At 44.4% G+C, this 15,312-nt stretch overlaps 1 protein-coding gene across 1 annotated transcript in view; it reads right to left on the bottom strand.

The window, feature by feature from the left end:
- Positions 1–5,006: 5,006 nt before the first annotated feature.
- Positions 5,007–15,312, bottom strand: part of LOC100981351 (NADPH--cytochrome P450 reductase-like) — a 29,823-nt gene continuing 19,517 nt past the window's right edge. The window contains exon 2 of the mRNA XM_034934166.3: positions 5,007–6,544. Within this exon, the coding sequence (XP_034790057.1) occupies positions 5,809–6,544 (736 nt within the window). The 3' untranslated portion in view covers positions 5,007–5,808. The remainder of the gene's footprint in view (positions 6,545–15,312) is intronic.

The following is a 15,312-nucleotide window of genomic DNA, read 5'->3' as shown; positions in this document are numbered from 1 at the left end:
GTGAAAATGTAGATTTATAAAATTATCAATTTTGGGGTCCATTTGAGGTACATCAGCAAGACTCAGGCCCATCAGCAGATGCTGGCTCATTTTATTTTATTTTATTTTATTTATTTTTTGAGGTGGAGTCTCGCTCAGTCGCCCAGGCTGGAGTGCAGTGGCGCGATCTCGGCTCACTGCAAGCTCCGCCTCCCGGGTTCACGCCATTCTCCTGCCTCAGCCTCCCGAGTAGCTGGGACTACAGGCACCCACCACTGCACCCAGCTAATTTTTTGTATTTTTAGTAGAGACGGGGTTTCACCGTGGTCTCCATCTCCTGACCTTGTGATCCGCCCGCCTCGGCCTTCCAAAGTGTTGGGATTACAGGCTTGAACCACCGCGCCCGGCCAGATGCTGGCTCATTTTAAAGAATCCCTGGGCCGGGCGCGGTGGCTCACGCCTGTAATCCCAGCACTTTGGGAGGCCGAGGCGGGCAGATCACTAGGTCAGGAGATCGAGGCCATCCTGGCTAACACGGTGAAACCCCATCTCTACTAAAAATACAAAAAAATTAGCCGGGCGTGGTGGTGGGCGCCTGTAGTCCCAGCTACTGAGGAGACTGAGGCGGGAAAATGGCATGAACCCGGGAGGCGGAGCTTGCAGTAAGCCAAGATTTGCCGCCACTGCACTCCAGCCTGGGAGACAGAGCGAGACTCCGTCACAAAAAAAAAAAAAAAAAAAAAAAAAAAGAATCTCTATGTAGGGGGAGAGGCATATAGAGAATTAGAGTCAGAAAAGGCTGGTCTTCAGTACCCACTTATGAGACCACGAGCAAATTCTTAGCTGCTCTGAGCTTTAGAATTTGCGGCACTCAGTGGTTTGCTGGAACTGGCCAGTTGTTAAACCACTGATAGTTTAATATCAACTATGGTGGGAGGAGTTACGAAAATTGACAAACACCTCAAATTAGGGATGTCTTTCTCTCACAGGACGGGTTTACCAACATACTGCTGTCACACTCCCCTCCAATGTGCACCAAATCACGTAAAAATGGGGATAATGACTCCCCTGTAAGGATTAAATTGTTTTGGTATTGAACCAAACCTAGGTAATCAATAAACATTTTATAGGGTGGCTGCCAGGCATGATCACATGTAATTCCCAAGGCAGCCTGTGGAGGTAGGCAGTAGTATCTCCAGGATAATCATGTGTTTTGCAATGCATGAAATCGAGCTACTAAAATATGCACCATCACAAATGAATCTCATAGCTTTCAGTGAGAGAAGTCAGACACAAAGTAACACATACTGTATGAGTCCATTTATATGAAAAATTAAGAACTGATGAAAGTTCAGAAACTGAAAGAAGGTTATAGAAGCCAGAAGAATGCTTATCCCGGTGGGGAGAGGGGTGGGACTGATAAGGGGCATGAAGGAAATGTTGGAGTGCTGGAGAGATCTGGATGGTGGTTACACAAATGCATATAGATGCAAAATTCATCATTATATACTCTTGAGATTATTGCATCTTATAGTAGATACTTTTTACCTGAATAAAAAAAGTTTGGTAAAAGGTATATTGGGGAGCCAGGTGTGGTGGCTCATGCGTGTAATCCCAGTGCTTTGGGAGGCCAAGGTGAGAGGATTGCTTGAGGCCAGGAGTTCAAGACCAGCCAGGGCAATGTAGGGAGACCCCATCTCTATAAAATTATTTTTAAAAATTAAAAATAGTTTGGTGGTGTGCACCTGTGGTCCTAGCTACTCAGGAGGCTGAGTTGGGAGGATTGCTTGAGTCTGGAGGTCGAGTTAGCAGTGAACTATGATTGCACTGCTGTAACTCCAGCCTAGGAGACAGAGTGAGACCCTGTCTGAAAAAGAAAAAAAAAGTATATTGGATTTGAAATTAGAAAAAGAAGAATCTGAGAAGGCATGTTTTATAAACTGGAAAGCACTGTTCAAACCTTAGTTGCTCTTAATATGCATGTTGCTCTTAATGTGCTTAAAGAAGGCAGAGCTGCAAAGCCTCTTTTACCTTCAAAATCTGAGTGTCCCCTTGCTGGTTAGAGATGTAGACCAGAGGACCCAGTGAAGGAGAGAATCTTAAGGTGCTCTGGTTGCTGATGGCCTTTGACAGCCCCCCTGGCCCCTGGTTGCTCCCCATCTCTGGCCACTCATCAGTCTCTCTAAGTTTCACTTGCTTTTCCTCTGTTACTCTTTTAAAGGCTAGGGTCCCCAGAGCTCTGTCTTTACAACTGTCCTCACTCTACATGCTGCTGACCAGCTGTGTAGCTCCAGTTCTCGTTGTAATTTCCTAACCTCCAATTCAGAGCTTTTTTCTCTGCTAGATCCATACTCGGTCATTCAACAACTATTTATGGGGTTATCTTCTTATGCCAGGTATTGTTCTTGGCACTGGGCCAGACCAGTGAATGAACTAGATGAAGATCTTTATCTTCATGGAGCCTATATGCTTAAATCACGCTCCTTGGATGTGCTCAAAACTCAGTCTTTCTCATATTATCTCACTGTTTTTATCCCTTGCTTCTCCCCAACCCTAAGTTTGCTCCTCCCATGTACCCCCCAATCTCTATGAAATGCACTGTTATTCTCTCAGAAACCTGGGAGTTATCCCTGGCCCCACTTTAATAAATCATCCTATGTCATAGGTCCATCAGGAAGAAAATAAATAAATAAACCACCATATGTTGATTATTCTGATTCCTTAATTTCTTTCAACCACCCCGACAACCCACCATTTTTCCTGTATTGTCACCAACCCCTCCTCCATTCCCCTTCTCACCTGGCTTACTGTTCTCTGTGTCTTGTCCCTGCCTGTCATTCTCCATACAGTAGTTATTAATAGGATGATTATAAAATACAAATCGGAACTGGCTGCTTTCTGCCTAAACCTGTCCAGTGGGCCTGCCAGCTAAAAATCTAAATTCCTTACCTTGTCCTTATGTCCTCAATTGTCAGGCACAGTAGTGACAAGCAAAGTTGCTGAAACCTGGGTTTAAATCCAGGTTTGATCTGGCATGACCTTGGGCAATTTTTTGAATCCTCTCTATGCCTTACTTTCCTACCTATAACATGGGAGTAATAACAGCTCCAACCTCATGTCGTTGTGGGGTTAAATTTGTTATTTCATGCAAAGCCCTGAGAATAGTGTCTAGCCCTCCGTCTATGTGCAAGAAGAGCTGGTTTTCTCTCTTATAGGGTTGCTGTAATGTTTAAATGAGTTAAAACATGCAAGGGGCTTGGCACAGTGCCTGGCCCATTGTAAATGTCTTTAAATGTCAGTCGTTGGTTATCATTGCCTCTCTAATCTCACTTCATGCCCCTTTCCATCCAAACCTGACTGGGAGCCCTGCTGGACTGGCTGCAGTTTTCTCTCTTATACCTCCAGGCCTTGGTGTTCCTCCCTTGCCACCTTTTTCCTCCCCAGCTCCCACTAATCCCTCAAATCTCAGCTCAGGCACCAGTCCCTGGCGCCCGACCTGGCTGGGCTGATTGCTCCTCCTTAGGACCTGCTCTTACTTCTAACACAGCACTGTTCACACTTCTTGTCACTGTTTATTTAAAATGTACTGAGAAGCCCCCATCAACAGATGATGATAAACAAAATGTGACATATACATACAGTGGGATATTATTCATCCTTAAAAAAGAAAGTATTTCTGCTACACCTATGACATGGATGAAATTTGAGGATGTTACTGGAAATAAGCCGATCACAAAAGGACAAATACTGTGTGATTCCACTTACGTGAGATACCTGGGATAGGCAAATTCATAGAGGCAAAAAGTAGAATGGTGGTTATCGAGGGCAAGGGATGGGGAGAGGAATGGGGAGCTGTTGTTTAATGGATATGGAGTTTCAGTTTGGGAAGATGAGAAAAGCCAGATAAATAAATAGTAGCAATGGCCAGGCATGTTAGTTTACGCCTGTAATCTCAGCACTTAGGGAGGCCGAGTTGGGTGGATCACTTGAGGCCAGAAGTTTGAGAGCAGCCTGGCCAATATGATGAAATCTTGTCTCTACTACGAATATAAAAATTAGCTGGGCCTGATGGCAGGGACCTGTAATCCCAGCTACTCAGGAGGCTGAGGCAGGAGAATCGCTTGAACCCGGGAGGTGGCGGCTGCAGTGAGCTGAGATTGCACCACTGCGCTCCAGCCTGGGGGACAGAGCAAGACTCCATTTCAAAAAAAAAAAAAAAAAAAGAAAAAAGAAAAAATAGTAGCAATGGTTGCACAACATTGTGAAAGTACTTAATGCCACTGAATGGTACACTTAAAAATGGTTAAAATGGTAAATTTTACATGATGTATATTTTACAGAAATAAAAAATAAATTTTAAAAAGTGTACTGAGAAGCAGTTTTAGCCTTGTGGTTCTCATCCTGGCTCCAGATCGTGGCTCCACGAGGCTATCAGGCTGTGTGATCTGGTGGCAAGTATCTGACTTTTCTATACTTCAGTTTCTTCATCTGTAAAAGTAGGCAAATTTCCCTCACATAATTGTTTGAAGATTAAATGAAGTAATGTCTGTAGAATACTTGATATGGTGTCTGGATAATGGTGAGCACTCATAAGTGTTTTCAGGTGCCTAACACCTTAGGTGCTCAATGCACGTATATGCAATGAATGAATGACTGAACAGTCTTCTATTTCAAGTCCCTACCTCAGCAATCCTTAAGTATGGTATAAGAACACAAGAGATCCCCAAAACCTCTTTCAGGTGTCCATAAAGTTAAACCCACTTTCATAATAATACTAAGATATTATTTGCCTTTTTCAGTCTCATTCTCACACAAGTATATGCAGTATGAAAAGTTCATTGATATGATTTCAGATTCCACACTGCAACAACCTTTAAGAAACTCCCACTCATCAAGTTTTAATGTGGTGTCAAAGAAGAATATTCAAACTTATCAGAAAAAAGCAATTAGAATACTCCTGCCTTTTCTAGCCACACATAAGATTTTTTTCATTATACTTCAACCCAAAGAACACACTGAAGCAGATTGAATGTAGAAGCAAATATAAGAATCCAGCTGTGTTCCATTAATCTAGGTAGTAAAGAGATTACAAAAATATAAGGAATGCTACTCCTTTCACTATTTTTTTTTTTTTTTTTTGCTTTAGAAAGTGTAGTTATTTTTCATGGAAATGTGCTATTTATATTAACAAACTAATAATTTATTAAGGTTGTTTTAAAATAAATTAATAGGGGCCGGGTGCAGTGGCTCACGCCTATAATCCCAGCACTTTGAAAGGCTGAGGCGGGCGGATCACTTGAGGTCAGGAGTTTGAGACCAGCCTGGCCAACATGGTAAAACCCCTGTCTCTGTTAAAAATACAAAAATTAACTGAGCGTGGTGGTGGGTGACTGTAATCCCAGCTAGTTGGGAGGCTGAGGCAGGAGAATTTTTTTTTTTTTTTTTTTTTTTTACAGAAAACAGAACTTTATTCCAAGGGCCAGAGGTTATTTAAAATTATTTACACTCACTGGAAATCACGTGGAGGGGCCGGGCCCAGCTCAGCAGAGAGAAAGAGCCCTTCTGTGCAGCCACCGAGGGCCAGAGGCCTCCAGAGGCATGGAGCCCGGTGCCCCCGTGCAGGCCCTGGGCTGTGCTGCCAGGGGCCGGTGGACCTCACCTGGCCTGGGGGCTGAGGAGGATGCACCCCAGGCCCGGAGGAGTCTTTGTCACTGGGCCTGCGCCCATGCCAAGGCCAAGCCAAACACACCCAGGAGACTACGGGAGGGAGCCAGGAGAGCTGATTACAGGCCGGAGTCTGTGGGGTGGGTGGGGCAGGCAGGCAGGCCCCTAGCTCCACACGTCCAGGGAGTAGCGGCCCTTGGTCATCAGTTTCTTGATGTAGTCCACCGCCTGCGCGTGCTCCATGGCCCCGAGCTCAGCCACGATGTCGTAGAAGGTGTTCTGCACATCCCTGGCCATGTTCCGTGCATCCCCACAGACGTAGATGTGGGCACCGCCTTCGATCAACTTCCACAGGTGCTCTCGGTCTCGCTTTAGCAGGTGCTGGACGTAGACCTTGTGGGACTGCTCCCGGGAGAAGGCCACGTTGAGCTGGGTGAGCGCACCGTCCCTGTGGAACTGCGCCAGCTCCTCCCGGTACAGGTAGTCCTCATCCGAGCGGCGGCAGCCGTAGTACAACAGCGTCTCCCCCACCTCCTTGCCCTGCTGTCGCAGCCAGGCCCGCTCCTGGATGAAGCCTATGAAGGGTGCCACCCCGGTGCCGGGGCCCACCATGATGACAGGCGTGGTGGCCTTGAAGGGCAGGCGGAACTGGGACTTGCGCACGAACATGGGCACCAGCGCACGGCCGCCGTTCTCCCCGGCAGGCTCCTTGGCCCGCAGCCAGTTGGTGGCCACGCCCTTGTTGATGCGGCCGGCCTTGGTCTCGTACTCCACAACCACCGCACAGATGTGCACAGAGTTGGGGTGGACCTTGGAGGATGAGAGAATTTCTTGAACATGGGAGGCAGAGACTGCAATGAGTTGAGATCGCGCCACTGCACTCCAGCCTGGGCTGGAGAGAGAGGAGACTCCATCTCAAAACAAAAAAAAGATTCATAAATACTTTATTTTATTACTAATTAATTTATTTTTGAGACAAGGTCTTGCTCTGTTGCCTAGACTGGAGTTGAATGGTGTGATCATGGCTCACTGCAACCTCGACTTTCTGGGCTCAAGTGTTCCTCCAGAGTAGCTGGGACCACAGGCATGTGCCACCACACCCAGAAAATTTTTAAACTTTTTTTATGGAGGTGGAATCTCATTTTGTTGGCCAGGTTGGTCTTGAACTCCAGGGCTTAAGCAATCCTCCCATCTTGGCCTCCCAAAGTGTTGGAATTACAGGCATGAGCTACCATGCCTGACCTAATACTTTATAACTTCCAGTTTCAATTTCTAATATGGTTAGTATTGATAGAGATAACCCACATAAACAACATTCTTTGGGGTTCTCAATAATTTTTAAAAGTGTAAAAAGGTCCTGAGACCAAACAGTTTGAGAACTGCTGTCTTGCCTTGCACTTGAACCGCCACCAACCCATCCAGGGCAATTGGCCTCAGCATGTGCTTTAATGCTGCATAGGATGGGGAGGCCACCACCTCCTGGAGCAGCTGGTTTTATCTTTGCACTACTCTGCTCAGAAGTTCTGGCAGTGAGTCAAAGATCTGTCTCTCGGAGGCTCCCACTGATTGGCCTTAGACCCACTCCTTGGTTTTACACATTGCAGTTGGGAACCCTCTTCCAGGTCTGGAAGATAGTCATCGATTGCCCTTTGTGGTGGCCCCAGAGGGAATCAGCCCTTCCTTCTGGTGAGTAAAGTACAGATGCATTTTTCAGAGTCAGCCAGTGATTTGCAGGAGGCATTGCCAAGCCAGATAACTCACAGCTGCTTTCCCAGGAACCAGAAGATCATCTCCAGCCTCACACCAAATTTGAGAAATTCATGTTGTTATTGTTTTCCTCCATAAGTTAATTTTTTTCCATTATAAATCACACGTGCTTATTAAGGAAAATAAAGAAAAGTAAAAAGAAAAGTAAAAAGAAAAGAGGCTTGAAAAGAAAATTTGGTCACAATTAGCCCTGACTTTCTTGTCTTGGCATCTCTCCTTTTTGGGCTTGCCCTGAATGCCATTCTTTTCATACAGTCCTTACAAGCAGATATGTGCACCATGCCAGCTTGCGAGATCTGTGGGGTTGACAGGGCGCCCACCGCTTGGTGGAGTGGGACAGCTGCTGGCGAGTTCATAGCTCCTTGAGGGCAGCTGAGGCAGGGCACTCAGAGGGAACAGGAAGCTCCTGCGAAGAAGCCTGATGCTTCTGCCATCTGAAGACACTTCAGGGCAGGTCTCTTCCAGCTATGTGGGGTTAGAGAAGACTGACACTACTACAGCGGTGTCTGGTAAATTTCTTTCTGCATTTTTGCGGGGAGGGGTAAAATAAGAAGTTCCTCTGGGAATTCTACTTCTGAGAATCTATCCTAAGGAAATGATGAAAGATTTAGACACATTATGTGTCTATCATTATTCATAAAACTTGGAAATAAAACTAAATGTTTTAACAATAAAGGTTTAGTTTTAAAACTGTGTGATTGTATATTCTGTGCTGGTTGAAAATAATAGACATTTATGAAGTCTTTAATGACGTGGGAAAATTCCCAACATAGTATGTTAGTTGCTCTTGTATATGGCTGACATATATGTAGTTCCTGGATAAATATTTGTTGATCAAAAACTGAAAAATTAAGAAAACTTTAAAAAGAAAAAAACACATACACATGCACATACACGCACACAAAAGCAGGATACAAAACTGTATTTACAGTATCGTCTCAATTATATAAATATTTTTGTGACAAGTTGGGAATAAAAAGGTCATCTTAATCGTTGGCGCCAATATATGTCATAAGGAGAAAACTATCTTGGTGAAAACATTTAAATGCCCAGCAGGCACAGCTGTCAGCAGATTCCCAGCTCAGAGAAGGGGAAGCTGCTTTTCATGAAGCAAAGAGGAATTTGGTTTATTGCTTCTGAAAAGGAAGCGGAAGGAGGAAGGTATTGGTCAGGGTGCTCACAATTGCAAATGACAAAAATTTAACTCTATCTGGCTAGACCAAAGAAAACCCAGGTATCTAGTTAGAAACGTTTGGATTCAGGGACTGGAGCTTTCCCATCCATATTTGAGCTCTCTCTTCATGTCTTGACTCTTGTTTTTCTTTATCTTGATTCATTCTCAAGCAGGCCTTCACATGGGGTGGCAAAGACACCAGGAGCAATACTGATCTTCCTATCAGAGACCCTGGGGGCAAGAGTCCTTCACTCACCAAACATTCCCACAAGCCTGTCCCTGAGCATCAGTGTGACCAGAGAGGTGGGATGCACTGACTGGTCACTTGTATGGATCACTGGAACAGGGTGGGATCAGCCCTGCTCAAGCCATTTGAGAGAAGGAGTAAGGGTGATTCCCCAAGGGAAAGCTGTTGCTTATTACCCGAGAAGAGGGGTCGAATTCAGTGAATGCTCAGCAGGCACAGAGAAAAGATGCCACCACAGGGAGTAGAGAGAAGAGAGAAGGATGAAGAAGAGAGGAGTCACTGGAGAGACTGAGTCCGGGTGGAGTGAAGGGCCGGGGAAGCTCCCCTGTGGCAGATAGTGGTCCTTCAATTTTGAATTGTTTGCTTTGCTATGGATGTGAAACTCTTCTGTATTTCCCCTTCATCCTCCACATTGCCCGCAAATTCTACTAACCTCAAAACTGCTCTATGGGAGTGGGTTTTTTTTTTTTTTGAGACGGAGTCTCGCTCTGTCACCCAGGCTGGAGTGCAGTGGTGGGATCTTAGCTCACTGCAACCTCCGCCTCCTGGGTTCAAGCGATTCTCCTGCCTCAGCCTTCCGAGTAGCTGGGACTACAGGCGCCTGCCACCACGCCCGGCTAATTACCCGGGATTGGGTTTTTGGTGGAAATTGGAGGGACTAAGTTTTGAATGTGGATCTGCACACTGCAGAACAGAGGACCATGTGGGGAGCCAGGAGCCCAGAGGCTAGCTGGCTGTGGTAAGAGAAGGCTGTTGGGAAAGAACTGAATTTTTTTTTTGAAACAGGGTCTCACTCTGTCTCCTAGACTGGAGTGCAGTGGTGTGAACACGGCACACTGCTGCCTCAACCTCCCAAGCTCAAGCAATCCTCCTGCCTCAGCCTCCTGAATAGCTGGGACCACAGGCATGCATCATCACACCCAGCTAATTTTTTTGTGTGTGTGGAGACAAGTCTCAGTGTGTTGCCCAGGCTGATCCTGAACTCTGGGGCTCAAATGATCCTCCTGCCTCGGCTTCCCAAAGTGCTGAGATTACAGGTGTGAGCCACTGAACCCAGCCAGAACGGAAATCTTGAGGAGGGCTTTGGATTTCCACAAGACGTGGAATTGGAGGGAGGAATCCAGTCAATTATGTTTTGACTTTTTTTTCTTTTTTTGAGGTGGAGTCTCGCTCTGTTGCCCAGGCTGGGGTGCAGTGGCACAATCTCGGCTCACTGCAACCTTCGCCTCCTGGGTTCCAGCAATTCTCCTGCCTCAGCCTCCTGAGTAGCTGGGACTGCAGGCATGCACCACCATGCCTGGCTAATTTTTGTATTTTTAGTAGAGACGGGGTTTCACCATGTTAACCAGGCTGGTCTCGAACTCCTGACCTTGTGATCCGCCCACCTTGGCCTCCCAAAGTGCTGGGATTACAGGCGTGAGCCACCATGCCTGGTTTATATTTTGATCTTTAAGGGCAGGAGGGCTCTCAGTTGAATCTGAGTTATGTATATTCATCTTTGCTATACAAATTCTGTGTTTGTGAATTTTCATTTTTATGAACTGATTATAACAAAATTTTCCAAGGGAGCAAACTTCTTCCACTCACTTATGGTCAGAGCTTGCTTATCTCAGATGCGTGTGTTCAGAGGCCTTCCAGCCACTTTCAGAGCCAGGTGTAGAAGCAGAGATGGAAGTGTTCGCTGATGCTGGATGGTGGATTTATCAGGTGAGTGCTAGAGAAGGTCAAAAGGGTGAGACATTTAGCCAGGCTGTATCCATTCTGTTCTGTAGAAGCCAAAATGCCAGAAAGTCTACTGCTCTGTGTGTGTATGTGTGTGTGTGTGTGCAGTGTCAGCACAAACCAACTCAGTGCTTTGGGAGCAATATGGACCCAGGGCACACATCAACTCTAAATTAACATTCCCTGACTGTTGGGACAGACAGGCATGTAAACAACTAATTAAGACAAAAAGTGTAATAAAGGTATAACCAAAGTATCACTGGAATACTTAAGAGGCAGTACCTACTTCCTCTAAAGTTGAGAAGGGCAGAGTGGGCATGAAAGACTTCCCAGAGGTGGGATCATGGGTTGGATCTAGAAGGATGAGTAGGAACTATACAGTGAAGGATAAAAAGGAGGAAATGCATTCCAGGATGAGGGAACAGCTTGAGTGAAGGCATCTCTAAAACTGTATGAATAGTAGGAACATTTGTCTGAAAAATATATTTATTTACATGTATACATGTGGAAGAGACTATGCACCAAAATGTTAGCAATAAGCCAGGTGTGGTGGCATGCACCTGTAGTCCCAGGTATTCAGGAGGCCAAACTGCGAGGATTGCTTGAGCCCAGGAGTTCAAGACCAGACTGGGCAACATAATGAGACCCCATCTCAACACAAAGAAAAAAAATGTTAACAATAGATATTTCTGGTAGGATTATAAGTGAATTTTTGAAATTTTATTTTCCTCCCTTTAAAAATTATCCTTCTCTCTTTTTTTTTTTTTTTAGTAGTGAGTGGGTATCACTCATTAATATGAAAAGTTAAAGACCTTCTGCCAAGTTTGGTAAATTTAATAGAAGGCTTTATATTAGACTTCTATGTATAAAAAAAATTTCTTGCAGTTTGAAGAGGGAATAAAATTTGGCAGGGCGTGGTGGCTCATGCCTGTAATCCCAGCACTTTGGGAGGCCAAGGCGGGTGGATCACAAGGTCAGGAGTTCGAGACCACCCTGTCCAACATGGTGAAACCCAGTCTCCATTAAAAATACAAAAATTAGCTTGGCATGGTGGCGTGTGCCTGTAGTTCCAGCTACTTAGGAGGCTGAGGCAGGAGAAACACTTGAACATGGGAGGCGGAGGTTGCAGTGAGCTGAGATCTTGCCATTGCATTCCAGCCTAGTGACAGAGCAAGACTCTGTCTCAAAAAAAAAAAAAAAAAAAAAAAAAAAAAAAATTACAAGCAAGGGTGTTAAAAATACAATTATTTCTTTGGGCATTCATTTAACAAATATGTATCATGTATTCTTTTGAGGTTGCTCAGATGATACAGGCAGGGAAAGCCCTTCAAAGGCAGGCCATATAGATAAAAAATGAATGTAAGACAAGGCAGAGAGGCCAAGGACTGTGAGAGGTGGGCCGTGGCACCGTGTGTGTGTGTGTGTCGGAGAAAGAGCAATAATGAGCTTTTATAAAGCACTGCAATGATTCCTGTCAGCATTATCCAAAAAGACAGCAGACATCACACTGGAAGTGTGAATTCTGACCCATGAGTGGGTCATGATATCAGTTTAAATGGTCAAGACTGGAAATTTTTGTTTTGTTTTTAAATAAACTTTTCCTTTTGGAATAATTTTAGATTTACCAAAAGCATAGAACGATAGTTCAGAAAGTTTCCACATATTTTTCACCCAGCTCCCCCTAATGTTAACATATTACATAACCATGGTACATTTGTTAAAGTAAGAAATTAACATTAATATAATATTATTAACTAAACTATAGATTTTATTTGGGTTTCACCTGTTTTTCCACTAGTGTCCTTTTTCTGTTCTAGGTTTCCAGAATACCACATTACATTTAGAAGATTAGAATTTTTTAAAAAATGAAATGATATAAAATAGAATAGAAAATACTTGCACAGACTAAGGTTAAGTATTATTTTATGAGAAGTTGTTTCTACTACATATGTAGGATGTATTTCTTACTGAAGGTAGCAGTTTTTTAAAAAAGAAACAGTCTTAGAAGACACCTAAAAATTAAATATTCTTGCCATTGTGAAGATTAATATTCTAGTGAAAAACAAAAAACACTTGCATACAGCATTGTGAGCACTATATCTCAAAGTCAGAAAATGCAAAGGAACCTAAGACAGTAGAAATCAGAGGACACAGCAAGAGAGAGATCCTTTTGTTCCTTCCATAGTGATGTACTGAACAGCTTTGCCCTTTGGAATAGAACTGACTCCCTACATGCTGCTGAGTTGGATGGAATTCTTGGCTCAAGCAGCTGAACAGAATTCATCACTTGATAGAAATACACCACACACACGATCTCAGAGCCCAGCAATGCTGTCCCCATGTCCCTCTCCTAAGCCAGGCTGTGCCCCTTGTAAATGAATTAATGGCTGTGAAAGCAGTTGGTAAAAGGCAGTTGGTATGTGCACTTTGAGTGAGTCACTTTCCTTCTAAGTGAGTCGCTTTCCTTCTGGGTCTCAGTTTCCTCATCTGTAAAATGGGGCTTCCCCATATGGCTTTTGGGAGAATCAAGTGAGAAGAAGAAAGTGTTTTATAAATTGTTAGGGGCTATACAGATGTATGTAAAAATTATTATTTCAGATGTGAATTGTCATTGGTCAACCTTTTGAGGGCAATAATTATATTTTATTAATCTCCATACCTCTAGTGCCTACCACCATAGCCATCCCACAGACTCATCTCCATGGGGAGATAAGGACCTGGGCACACCTTCCCCTTCCTGGACTTGCAGATGTTCGCCCAGTTCCTGAAGGCTTCCCACACCCTGTCCTGCTCCTCTATACAGTGGGACAGATTCAGGCTAGATAAGCTCCATTGACCTCGCAGATTCAGGAGTGAGTATGGACCTTCACCAGAGCCCTGCCTAGTGAAGAGCCTCCTCAGTTCAAAGGAGGCTACTGAGACTGGTTCTGGGTTCAAATCACCCATTTCAGTTTTTTTATTTTTATTTTTATTTTTTTGGAGACATAGTCTGTTGCCCAGGCTGGAGTGCAATGGCATGATCTAGGTTCACTGCAAACTCCACCTCCCAGGTTCAAACAATTCTCCTACCTCAGCCTCCTGAGTAGCTGTGATTGTGGGCACTCACCATCATGCCAGGCTAATTTTTGTATTTTCAGTAGAGACAGGGTTTTGCCATGTTGGCCAGGCTGGTCTCAAACTTCTGACCTCAAATGATCTACCTGGCTTGACCTCCCACCGTGCTGGGATTATAGGCATGAGCCACTGAGCTCAGCCTGAGTTTTTATTTTTATTTCTTTTTCTTTTCTTTCTTTTTTCAGGGTCTTGCTCTGTTATCCAGGCTGGAGAGCAGTGGCTCACTGCAACCTCTACCTCCCAGGCTCAAACAATCCTCCCACCTCAGCCTCTTGGGTAGCTGGGACTACAAGCGTGCACCACCACGCTGGCAAATTTTTTTGTATTTTTTGTAGAGCCAGGGTTTCACTGTGTTGACCAGGCTGGTCTTGAACTCCTGGGCTCAAGTGATCTGCTTACCTCGCCTCCCAAAATGTTGGGATTGTAAGATCGAGCCACCTTGCCCAGCCTATTTTTATTTCTAGTTAAAAAATACAGTCCAGGTGTGGTGGCTCATGCCTGTAATCCAGCACTTTGGGAGGCTGAGGCGGGTGGATCATGATGTCAAGAGATCGAGACCATCCTGGCCAACAGAGTGAAACCCCGTCTGTACTAAAAATACAAAAATTAGCCAGGCATGGTGGCAGGCGCCTGTAGTCCCAGCTACTCGGGAGGCTGAGGCAGAAGAATTACTTGAACCTGGGAAGCGGAGGTTGCAGTGAGCTGAGATGGTGCCACTGCACTCCAGCCTGGCGACAGAGTGAGACTCCTTCTCAAAAAAAAAAAAAAAAAAAAAAAAAAGTATACAGTTCGGTGGTATTAAGTACATCCACATTGTTGTGCAACTACCACTACCATCCATCTTCAGAATACTTTCCACCTTGCAAAATGTAACTCTATGCTCATTAAACAATAACCTCCTTTCTCTCTCCTACAGCCCATCCCCTGGCAACCACCATTGTACTTTCTGTCTCTATGAATTTGACTGCTCTAGTTATCTCATATAAGTAGAATCATAGGGTTTGTATTTCTTGACTGTCTTACTTCACTTAGCATAATATTGCCAAGGTTCATTCATGTTGTAGCATGTGCAAGAAGTTATTTCCTTTTCAAGGCTGAATAATATTCCATTGTATGTATATACCACATTTTGTTTATTCATCCATCCTTTGATGGATACTTGGGTTGTTTCCACCTTTTGGCAATTGTGAATAATGCTGCTATAAACATAGGTATACAAATACCTCTTTGAGACCCTGGTTTCAATTCTTTTGGGTATATATCCAGAAGTGGAATGGCTGGATAATATGGTAATCCTATTTTTATTTTATTTTACTTTATTTTTTTGAGATGGAATCTTGTTCTGTTGCCCAGGCTGGAGTGCAGTTGTGCGATCTTGGCTCACTACAACCTCCACCTCCCAGGTTCAAGTGAGTCTCCTGCCTCAGCCTCTTGAGTAGCTGGGATTACAGTCATGCACCACCACACCTGGCTAATTTTTGTATTTTTAGTGGAGATGGGGTTTCACCATGTTGGCCAGGCTGGTCTCGAACTCCTGACTTCAAATGATTTGCCCATTTTGGTCTCCCAAAGTGCTGGGATTACAGGTGTGAGCCACTGCACCTGGCCTCTAATTAAAAAAAAAATTTTTTTTTTTTTTTGAGAC

The sequence above is a fragment of the Pan paniscus genome, chromosome 9, assembly GCF_029289425.2.
Source record: "Pan paniscus chromosome 9, NHGRI_mPanPan1-v2.0_pri, whole genome shotgun sequence".
Taxonomy (NCBI): Eukaryota; Metazoa; Chordata; class Mammalia; order Primates; family Hominidae; genus Pan; species Pan paniscus.
This window is presented reverse-complemented; position numbering and strand designations above follow the sequence as displayed.